This window comes from Gymnoscopelus braueri (assembly GCF_963280865.1).
Source record: "Gymnoscopelus braueri genome assembly, chromosome: 8".
Classification (NCBI taxonomy): Eukaryota; Metazoa; Chordata; class Actinopteri; order Myctophiformes; family Myctophidae; genus Gymnoscopelus; species Gymnoscopelus braueri.
In genome coordinates, this window is record NC_137609.1 from 49,061,465 (window position 1) to 49,073,335 (window position 11,871).

The 11,871-nt window shown below is 42.3% G+C and overlaps 1 protein-coding gene across 1 annotated transcript in view; it reads left to right on the forward strand.

Annotated features, from left to right (window-relative positions):
* LOC308090896 (delta-sarcoglycan-like) overlaps window positions 1-11,628 on the forward strand; it is a gene marked incomplete at its 5' end in the record, with an annotated part of 77,862 nt that extends 66,234 nt beyond the window's left edge. The window contains 2 exons of the mRNA XM_080436169.1: window positions 1,012-1,135; window positions 10,167-11,628. Of these exons, the coding sequence (XP_080292295.1) occupies window positions 1,012-1,135; window positions 10,167-10,379 (337 nt within the window). The 3' untranslated portion in view covers window positions 10,380-11,628. The remainder of the gene's footprint in view (window positions 1-1,011; window positions 1,136-10,166) is intronic.
* Between the last annotated feature and the right edge of the window lie 243 nt (window positions 11,629-11,871).

Here is an 11,871-nt window from a genome sequence, read left to right on the forward strand (position 1 = left end):
GTCTCCGCCAGGTCAGGTATGTTATGGTGGCCTCCTGGTGACGCTATAATAGGCCAATGTGAAATGGGTGCCAATTATTCTTAGGCCTTTCACTGCAATCGGACACTGCATTCATGATTTGAGGCATTTTGTTCCAAAAATGCGTTTTGCTAAATTAGACCTGCTGGTGGCGCTATAACAGGCCAATGTGAAATGGGTGGCATTTCTTCCTCGGCCTAGTGGGAATGTGCGTGTGAGATTTCACGGAAATCGCAAGCTGCGTGCATAATTTGAGGCATTTTGTTCAAAACGGACCAATCCTGCAAACTTTGGAAGCCAATCTTAGCCAATGAGGATGGAATATGGGAAATCGGACAGATCCGTGTTGATCACATGACTATAGAGATACTGTGTACCGATTTGCATGACCTTTGGATACAATCCTCAGGAGTAATATAAAAAAAATGGGTTTTGCACAAATCGGCTTCCTTGTTGCGCTGTAACAGGCACATGTGCAAAATTTGGGGCAGGAGTGTGTGTGCACAGTTTCGCAGCGACCGGGCCAACGGACGGACGGACAGGGTGCAAAACATACTCTCTCGCCATGCCTTTCGGCCTGGCGGAGACAACTAAAAAACACCATTACTGCATCAAAAGTAATCAACAAACTATACTATAAAAACTGGTCAAACATTGGCCAAATTGTCAAATAATATAAGTAAGAGAAAAAAGTAGCTGATCTACAAGCTTACAATGCCTCAACGCGAGGCGTTGTGAGCTTGTATATCGGCTACTTTCACAATATTTATCTGTGCAACCGAGTCACATTAAATGTAATACCTCAATTCTGAGGTATAAATATGATTATTTTGGGGGGTCCCCAGTTCAAATCTGATTATTTTGGGGGATCCGCAGTTCAAATCTGATTATTTTGGGGGTTCGTGGCCTGAAAAGGTTGAGAACCACTGTTCTATGTTGTTGATTGTGATGGTGATTGACTGACTGTGGTGTTGCGTTGTGTTGGTTGTCCAGGCTGGAGTCTCCAACTCGCTTCCTGAGGATGGAAGCTCCCAAGGGCATCAAGATCCTGGCCGAGGCAGGAGACATCCAGGCCACCTGCCGCAACGAGCTGCGCCTTGAGTCCAGAGATGGAGAGGTACTTGTACACACACACACGCACGCACGCACGCACGCACGCACGCACACTTTACTTCTGTTTTTTTTTTGTTTGCTCCCAATAAATGTTTTTTATTTTAAGCTGTTTTGTAAAGCGACTTTGGGTACTAAGAAAAATGCTACATAAGTCTTATGTATCATTATTATTAGTAGTAGTATTAGTATTCCTTTCTTCCTTTCTCCTCTTACTTCCACCCTTCCAATCTTACATTTCCTTCAACACTTCCCCCCTTCTAAATTGTTTCATGCCGTTTCTTCCTCTTTCTGTCCTCTATATATGTGTGTGTGTGTGTGTGTGTGTGTGCGTGTGCGTGTGCGTGTGTGTGTGCGTGTGCGTGTGCGTGTGCGTGTGCGTGTGTGTGTGTGTGTGTGTGTGTGTTTTTTATCAGACTCAGTGATAGTGTGAGGATTTGGTCTGATGAAAGGATTTGGGACAGCTTGGTTTGCAGCCGTGGTGTCGTGTCAAATGTGTTCAGATCAGGATGACGGGGGGAAGGATTAGACACCCCCACAAGAAACTATTTTAAAAGTTCCACCTAACTCCCAAACGGGGGGGGGGGGGGGGGGGGGGGAGAGAGAGAGAGAGAGAGAGAGAGAGAGAGAGAGAGAGAGAGAGAGAGAGAGAGAGAGAGAGAGAGAGAGAGAGAGAGGTGAGAGCACGATACATAAAAGAAAGAGACAGATAAAGAGAGATATAGTAACGGCGAGAGACAGGAGTTTGTGTGTGGATTGTGACCTTGAATTGATTTATATCTCAAACAGTGGTGGACAAAGTATATACGCAAGTAAATACTATTCAAAAGTACAAATTACAAAGCATACTTAATTTGTTTTACTATCAATGCTATATTGACATTAAGGGAGAAAAGGGTAAAAACTAAATCAGACAAAATTCAGATTATTTTCCAAAGATCTGCAGATCTGCAATTTTGGATCGCTATTTTCACTATATTTGAAAAAGGGCCCAAGTGGTTCTTTCATAATGTATATTTTTTGTGAGTTTGGGTACCCAAGAGTCTCTTCCTAGAAATGTAGTAAAGTACAATCTCTCTCTCTCTCTCTCTCTCTCTCTCTCTCTCTCTCTCTCTCTCTCTCTCTCTCTCTCTCTCTCCCTCTCCTACACTGTCTGCGTCCCAGCTTTCCTATAGCCTGTTTACGGTATTTAGTGAAATGTTTAGTTTAGTGTGTCTCCTACACAGCCTCCCTCTCTCTTATCAAACATAACGTAAGAGTTCACTTAGAGTTCGACTTTCGCCTGACTCCAAACGGAGAGGTGAGACGGTCCAGATTCAGAAGGGGAACGACAACCCCTGCGTTTTCACGTGGATCAGCACTGCCATTGGGTCGTACTGCACCTTCCATGTGAACACACAGCAGTGGTGGAAAAAGTACTTAAATGTTTACTTGAGTAAAAGTACAAAAGTATTGGTATCAAAATGTACTTAAAGTGCCAAAAGTAAAACGACTAAAATGTTTGAAAATGGCAGTTCTACAAGCTCACAACGCGTCGAATCGCGACGCGTTGTGAGCTCGTATTTTCAAATAGCCTAGGTATAAGATAGGGCTAAAGTGATTAATGTATGTTTTATACTGTAATAATTTATATCCGCTTTATTTAATTTAAGTAACTAGTAACTAAAGTTTTCAAATAATTGTAGTGGAGTAAAAGTACAATATTTGCCTCCGAGATGTAGTGGAGTAGAAGTAAAAGTACTGGAAATTGGAAATACTCCAGTAAAGTACAAATACCTCAACATTGTACTTAAGTAAGTACTTAAGTAAATGTACTTTCCACCACTGAGACACAGAGAGAGAGAGAGAGAGAGAGAGAGAGAGAGAGAGAGAGAGAGAGAGAGAGAGAGAGAGAGAGAGAGAGAGAGAGAGAGAGAGAGAGAGAGAGAGAGAGAGAGAGAGAGAGAGAGAGACACACAGAGAGAGAGAGAGAGAGAGAGAGAGAGAGAGAGAGAGAGAGGTTTTACAGTATAGGGACACATAGAGAAAGAAAAGGGAGAAATACGTTTATGACCTTTGTGACGGTAGCCTGGTAAACCCTCCCTCCGGAAATCTCATTTTCTATTTGATTCCAGGAGTGAGTCTGGCCTGATAGCCCATTGTGGGGGTTTCTAGTGGAATTACCAGCTAACCGAGCCTATCAGCGTCGTCGCACATCGTTCTGTGATTGACAGCGACAGTTGGCCAATCAGGTGGCGAGTTCGAGTGAGCCCAAAACACGAACGGCAGCCATCTTTTTCTGTCCGCTATAATCTCCGCGAATTTTTGACTTCAAAAAGCTCTCTAACTTCTATTTTGAGGCACGGAATTTACTTATAAGATATCGTTTGGATAGAATTTAGTTGTTTAACTTCATATATGTGGTCAATTAATCATGACAAAGCCTATTTAAAAATAAAAATTTAGAGAACCGGTAGGGGTGGGCAGTGACACCCATGTACCCGAATAAGGCAACCCATTTTGGGCTTGGCTGTCTCAAAAGTCCCGTTGACGTCACATTAGACTGGTGAACTGCTGATTGGCTGAAGGGGAAAAAATATCATTGGCTGAAGGGGTTGTCAGTCAACGGTATTACTTCCGCCCAACTCAGCCTGCAGCCAATATTGCAGAATGGGCGATCAGCCCAGACTCACTCCTGGAATCAAATAGAAAATGAGATTTCCGGAGGGAGGGTTTACCAGGCTATTGTGACGGCCCCTTGGCCTTAGATCTATGTCTGAGTTCCTTGAGCTCCCCTCATTAGTGGGGAATCCTGCCCACCTGTGTGGGGTGATTGCTCACCCTATATAATGGGGCATGAGCCTTCACTCTGTCTCTCCCCTTGGTTTGGTTTGGTTGCTTTGGTTCTTTGAGTTGGTTGTTTGCTTTGATTACTTTGCTTTGAATTCTCATACATTCATACACTGGCACACATCACTGATATATTGATAACTTACTTTATTTAGTTGATTCTAATTACTTTATTTACTATCTTTTTCTAAATAAATATACTTCTTATTGAAACAGACGTCATGTGTGGTCTCCACTTTGTCTACCTTTATTCTTGGTCATGACAAATGGGGGCTCGTCAAAACAAATTTGGACTTGTTAAAAACAAATTTGGTCATATGGAGTGGAGTATCACACATGGCAGTATTTTTTTTTTTTTGGAGGGCATTTTTTTGGTTTAGTTTGATGAAATGGGGAGGTTTAACTAATCCTTTTGGGCTCGTTGGCTTGAGGTACACGGATAACGTAAGCTAAAATTTGGAGTGGCATTAGGTAGAACTGGTTCTCCTCGGGGGGGCAGCAGTCTCTAATAGAGAGTCGGTTGCAGTTTTTTTTCTTAGGTGACAGAGAAAACGCGGGTAGAGCATCCTAATTTTCCCTTCCCCTACATCGGCTCGGGATCACGTCTCAGGGTCTCTTGGGGGTCGCTGTGTATACAGTTGCCTTCCAACCCCTGAGGTTACAGTGAGTAAATACCCCCCGCAAGTATCTGTACGAAGAGGGGGCAGGGGAGAACTGGTATTTTGAGCCACTAGTTTGGTTATGAGTTTGCCTCAGGTCTGATTGGTTTGGTATGGCTACCAGTGTAGAGGAGTTTTTTAAATCTCCATCTGAGGAGTTGCTGGATCATTTTACTAAGGACCAATTGAATAATATTGCTCAACATTATTCCATAGACATTGACACCAAACGTACAAAAGAAACCATTAAAAGTATCATACGGGCCAAGTTGGAAGATTCTGGGGTACTGGTGAAGGAGGGAAGTAAGGGTGGTGAAAGGGCGATGGCTGGGTTAACATTTGAACAACAGAAGGAGCTGTTAATGTTAAAAATAGAACATGAACAGGAGATGGAAAAAATTAAATACAAAAAGGAACAAATGAGACTGGATTTGGAACTGCAAAAATTAGGATTGATAAAAGAAGGGAAAATGTCTGCAACTGCTTTAAGCGAGGGATCCTCTGGTTTTCGTTTCAATGTAGGAAGTAACTTGAAGTTAATGCCTAAGTTTAATGAAAAGGATGTGGACACATTTTTCTGTATGTTTGAACGTGTGTCTGTTTCCAGAAGCTGGCCTGAGGAGGAACAGACTCTAATGTTGCAGTGTGTCTTTTCGGGTAAAGCACAAGAGGCTTACTCGGCACTGTCTGTAGAGGATTGCAAAATATACAAAAAGGTAAAGGCAGCTGTATTGAAGGCCTATGAGTTAGTTCCTGAGGCATATCGCCAACGTTTCAGAGAAGGGCGTAAAAATGATGGACAGACACATGTCGAATTTACATGGGATTTGTTGTCAAATTTTAACCGTTGGTGTTCCTCATCTGGAGTCAAAAGTTTGGAGGAGTTGGGTGATTTGGTAGTTCTAGAACAGTTAAAGCTGTCTGTTCCGGATTATATTGCAACCTACATTAATGAACGCAAAGTCAAATGTCCTAGTGAGGCTGCAGTGTTGGCGGACGAATATGTTTTAACACATAAGCGCATCTTTGGGGATCGAAATGTGGAGAAATTCCAGAAACCCAGCTCTGTAGTACATCAATTGGAACGCCAGGTTGATGGTAGAAGTAAATCAGACCAATGTCATTATTGCCATGAAAAGGGACATTGGTTAAAAGAATGTCCTTTGCTAAAAGAGAAAAGTTCATATGTGAAGTCAGTTGGTTTGGCTGCATCATTCATAATCCCATTGTTGGGGAGGCAGCAGAACTGGTGGCTCCTTTTCAAATGCATGTCAAGCCAATAGACATTTCAGAGATTGAGTTGGGTTATGCTCCATTCATGTCTGACGGGCTGGCAAAGTTAATTGGGAGTGAAAAAGAAGTTCCAGTCAGAATATTGCGGGACTCAGGATCTTTACAAAGCTTTGTAAGAGAGGCAGCACTGCCTTTTTCTCCAGGTTCGGATACTGGGGTCTGCATTCCAGTTAGAGGGATGGGCCTGCAAACTCTGTTGGTGCCGGTGCATAAAATGTTTCTGTCCTGTGATCTGGTGCAGGGAGATGTGAAGGTCGGTGTTCGCCCCGAACTGCCAGTCGAAGGAATTGATATCATTTTGGGAAATGACTTGGCAGGTTCCTGTGTTTGGGCAAATGATATAAAGACATGTGTTTCATTTTTAGAACTTCCAGAGGACCCTGAGCCAGATCAGGCAGAGGCCACAGAGCAGCCATGTCTCTCTGAGGCAGAGAACCATGTGTCTTCTGTTTGTGCGGTGACACAGGCACTGTCGGCTGTTCTGGAGGATAGTCTTGCAGTGTCAGAAAACTCTGAGGTGAACATGTTTACTTTGCCAAATGATCTTTATGTTTCGCGTTCAGAACTGGTGAAAGCACAGCGAGAAGACCAGTCTCTGAAAGACTTGTATGACCTAGTTTTGTCTTGGTCTCAGGTGAGGAAAGTTAGGCAGGGTTATTTCTTCCAGGAGATGGAGAGAGAGGATCCCTTGTTTAGAATGTGGGCTTCTCATGGTTTTGATGTGGGGGATTAGACCTGAAAATAGTATAAAAGTTCATCCTGAAAAAAAAAAAAAAAAAGATTCATATTTGGTTGTTTTCAAGGTATGAGGTGGACCTCATTCTTAGGGAGGGGGATGTGACGGCCCCTTGGCCTTAGATCTATGTCTGAGTTCCTTGAGCTCCCCTCATTAGTGGGGAATCCTGCCCACCTGTGTGGGGTGATTGCTCACCCTATATAATGGGGCATGAGCCTTCACTCTGTCTCTCCCCTTGGTTTGGTTTGGTTGCTTTGGTTCTTTGAGTTGGTTGTTTGCTTTGATTACTTTGCTTTGAATTCTCATACATTCATACACTGGCACACATCACTGATATATTGATAACTTACTTTATTTAGTTGATTCTAATTACTTTATTTACTATCTTTTTCTAAATAAATATACTTCTTATTGAAACTGACGTCATGTGTGGTCTCCACTTTGTCTACCTTTATTCTTGGTCATGACACCTTGAATTGATTGGTGTCTGAAACAGGTAGTCAACAGTTATGAACATTATTACCACCTTCATCTCAGGAGCTTTTACTGATCTAGGATCAGTTGTCAGCTATAGTCTCGCATAGCCTGCAGACAACTATTCCACGATCTCTGAATGCCATATACTGCTATATACTATACCGTCTCTCTCTCTCCTACACTGTCTCCCTCTCTCGTATTAAAAAAAACATGTGAAAGTTCACCTAGAGTTCGACTTATGCTGGCAGCTCTGGCAGTCCATTAGAGTTGGAGTCCCAATGTCCATTCTATTATCCCGCACGGACGTTCGCACGGACGTTTACACACACACACACACACACACACACACACACACACACACACACACACACACACACACACACACACACACTCTCCTGTTGGACTGGGCAGCACTATTAGCGTGCAGGTTTAGTCCACTGCTCACAGACAGAATTAATATGACGGACAGGCAGAGGTGCCTCAGGATTACGTGCACACACACACGCGCGCGTGCGCTCGCACACACACACACACACATGCGCGCGTGCGCGCAGACACACACACACGCACACACACACACGCACACGCACGCACACACACGCACACGCACACGCACACACACACACGGGACCTTAAAACATGTTGCAGATGACTCTGTGACTGTTTCCCCCCCGAGGCCAACAGGAATGACAACTTGAAGACACTTCTCTACAGCTCCTCCCCCCCATGGGGGACTAGCAAGTAGGCCGTCAAAAAATACAATAGAAACTTTATAGCCAGGGGTTAGAGCTAAAACACACACGGTAGCATATAGACTCCTCTCCTCCTTTCTCCAGATGGAAGGAAAGGACAGCACAGATGTCCTCTCCTCTCATCCTCATATTCACATCCTTTCCTCCTGTCTCCTCTCCTCTCCTCTTTGACAACAATTCCACCATGCTGTATTGATGTCACTGTGGTACCATAGGAGAGATAACAGGCAAAAAACGTATTCTAAGTAATGCAGATATTTAACAATAATGTAACTCTTCAGAGCGTGACATGCAACGGGTCCATTTGGTTCCATTTTACACTCTCAAGAGTTACAGATCTATAAGGGTCCATTTGGTTACCAACTCTCCATCATTTAGCTGGGGACCATCTGGAACCCCCTCAAGGACCACTGGTGGTCCCCGGACCACTGGTTGAGAACCACTGGTCTATACAAACACAATAGGCTCTATATGCACAGCAACCATTTTGGAAAGAAATAGCGCCCCTCCTTTACTTCCTTCCTTCACAGGTGTTACCATTGATACTAATGAAGGCTTGTTCCATTCCGGTCAAACAGAGTCAGGGTGTTGACTCACTGGAAACACAGTCCTCTCCTCTGTGTCCACTGGTGAGTGGGTCTCAAAGTGGGGTCCATTTGGTTCCATTTTGTACACTCTCAGAGTTATGGGGGTTCTTGAAATGAAAAGGTTTGAGAACCACTGTGCTACACTAAATGGAACAGAGCCCTCATTAGTATCATTGGTAAAACCTGTGAAGGTTCTTTCCAATATATCTGGGTGGGTTCCAGGGGGTCCCCAGCCAAAATGTGTCAATAGGCCTACAGCATCACAACCATTTTACTTTTTGACTTCCTGCGGCGAGCTTGTACATCTGCTTTCTTTTTATGTTTTTTTTTTTATCTTGAAAGTATTCTTTTTTAACACAAATGTTCTCTTCTGGGGGTCTGCGATCAAATACATATCAATTTGGGGGTCCTTGGCACAAAAAAGTTTTAACTACTGCTCTAAACTACATGCTATATTTTATCTAACTAGAAGGTACTGTTCCTGAAGAAACAGTGTGGGATCGCTAAGAATGTTGCTGGTATTGAGTATTGATAGTGTTAGTAGTGTTATAGGTTTGAAAGGTTTGAAAGGTTTGAACGGTTTGAAGGGTTTGAAAGGTTCGAAAGGTTTGAAAGGTTTGAAAGGTTCTAAAGGTTCTAAAGGTTCTAAAGGTTCTAAAGGTTTGAATGGTTTGAAAGGTTCTAAAGGTTTGAAAGGTTCTAAAGGTTCTAAAAGTTCTAAAGGTTTGAAAGGTTCTAAAGTTTCTAAAGGTTTGAATGGTTTGAAAGGTTTGAAAGGTTCTAAAGGTTTGAAAGGTTCTAAAGGTTCTAAAGGTTCTAAAGGTTCTAAAAGGTTCTAAAGGTTCTAAAGGTTTGAAGGATTGAAAGGTTTGAAAGGTTTGAAAGGTGTTAAAGTATTTGTATTGTTATTTTGAGTACTTTTAAGTATTTTTACTCAATATAAGTACTCTTAAGTATTTTTACTCAATGTATTTACTTTAAATTATTTTTAGTCACTTTATTTACTTTAAAGTATTTTTTACAAATTTTTACAACTTTTAAGTATTTTTACTCTTTTTATCAACTTTTAAGTATTTTTACTATTTTTTTCAACTTTTAAGTATTTTTACTCATTTTGAGTACTTTTAAGTATTTTTACTCAATATAAGTACTCTTAAGTATTTTTACTCAAGGTATTTACTTTAAAGTATTTTTAGTCACTTTATTTACTTTAAAGTAGCTTTTACTAATTTTTACAACTTTTAAGTATTTTTACTCTTTTTATCAACTTTTAAGTATTTTTACTATTTAAAAAGTGAAATATCTCTAAAAGTACAAATTATTTCAAAAATTCTAATGGTAGCCAATATGTCCTAAGTAGGCTGAACGTTATAGAGTTGGAACGGAGTTTCTAGCTAAAAGTATGAATTTCTCCATTGAAATGAATGGGAGTTTTTTAGAAGTAAAAAGTGAAATATCTCTAAAAGTACAAATGATTTCAAAAATTCAAATGGTAGCCGATATGTCCTGAGTAGGCCGAACGTTGAAGAGTTGGAACGGAGTTTGTAGCTAAAAGTATGAAGGACTAGTTAGCCGTCAAAAAACGGGCGGAATATAGTATATAAATAGTGGCAATAACATTAGTGTGATCGCTTTAGCGATCCCACAACTAACAATCTGTCTCTCTCTCTCTCTCTCTCTCTCCCCCCTCCCTCTCTCGTCCCAGATCTCCCTGGATGCCAAGAGGATCCGGCTGCCCCACCTCCTGCAGACCGTCGCCTCCCTGCCCTCCTCCTCCTCCTCCTCCTCCTCCTCCTCCTCTTCGTCGTCGGGCCGCCAGAAGGTGTACGAGGTGTGCGTCTGCGAGAACGGCCGCCTCTTCCTGTCCCAGGCCGGCACCGGGACCACGTGCCACATGAGCAACAACGTCTGCGTCTGATTGGACGAAAAAGAAGAAGAAAGAAGAAAAAAAACATCCCGCATAATAGAATTCAATTTCAATTTCAAGGACCGCCCCCTCCCGTAATTCTGAGAGTGTGCAAATGCAACCATTGGTTGCATTTGCACACTCTCAGCAGGGCCGGACTTACCATTGGGCTAGGGTGGGCCCCCACAACCCTAAATCCGGCCCTGACTCTCAGAGTTACCAGACCTCTAAAGGGTCCGTTTCGGAACCTTCCCCTCAAGGAACCCTGAGGGGGTCCCCGGACCCCCACTTATATACAATTGAACTGTGCAGACGGACGGACGGACGGACATGTACATGGTTTATACACAACGGGCAGGCAAGACAGACGGACACACGGACTCGCCATGTTTATATATATAAATGCTTTATATGGACAGACAGGCGGACACTGTCTGTAATACTTGATGTGTACACGTGAACAGACACGCATTATGGCCATGTACATGCCACACACACACACACACACACACACACACACACACACGCGCACACATGTACGCACGCAAACGCACACACACACACACACACGCACGCACACACGCACACACACACACGCACACACACACGCACACACACGCACACCACAACAGTATTCACATTGTACAGACACTCACTATCTCTGTGTAGAATTGATATTATGGACAAACTCGAACACACAGTAAAAAAAAATGCTCATGGTTAATTTGATCCATTTGTTCCTCATTTCCATGAGTCACGTCTAACTCGGAGAATGAATTGACATTGTGGACACGATCACACACACACGCGCACGCACACGCGCACACACACACACACACACACACACACACGTGCACGCGCACACACACACACACACACACACACACACACACACACACACATACACAGAAATTACCCGATCAAACACAGAAACACAGTAAAAAGTGTTAATTTATCCATTTGTTCTTTATTTCCTTGAGTCACGTCAAATTAAAACACACATACACAATAAAAACCTCCATCTATTTCCCTGAGTCATGTCAGACTCCAACACACACTTACACAGTAAAATCCTCAGCGTTTCCTTATTCCCGTGAGCGTGAGTCACATCTAACTCGGAGCGTTTACAAATGCAACCAGTGGTGGAAAAAGTACTCAAATTATTTACTTAAGTAAAAGTACCAATAGTGCATTATAAAAGTACTCTGTTACAAGTAAAAGTCCAGAATTCAAAATTGACTTGAGTAAAAGTACAAAAATATTGGCATCAAAATGTACTTAAAGTACCAAAAGTAAAAGTAGTAAATATTTGAAAATAGCAGATCTACAAGCTCACAACGCGTCGCAATGCGACGCGTTGTGAGCTTGTAGATCGGCTATTTTCAAATAACCTAGGTATAAAATAGGGTTAAAGTGGTTAATGTATGTTTCATTATATCATAATTTACATCTGAAAAGTAACTAGTTACTAAAGTTTTCAAATAATTGCAGTGGAGTAAAAGTA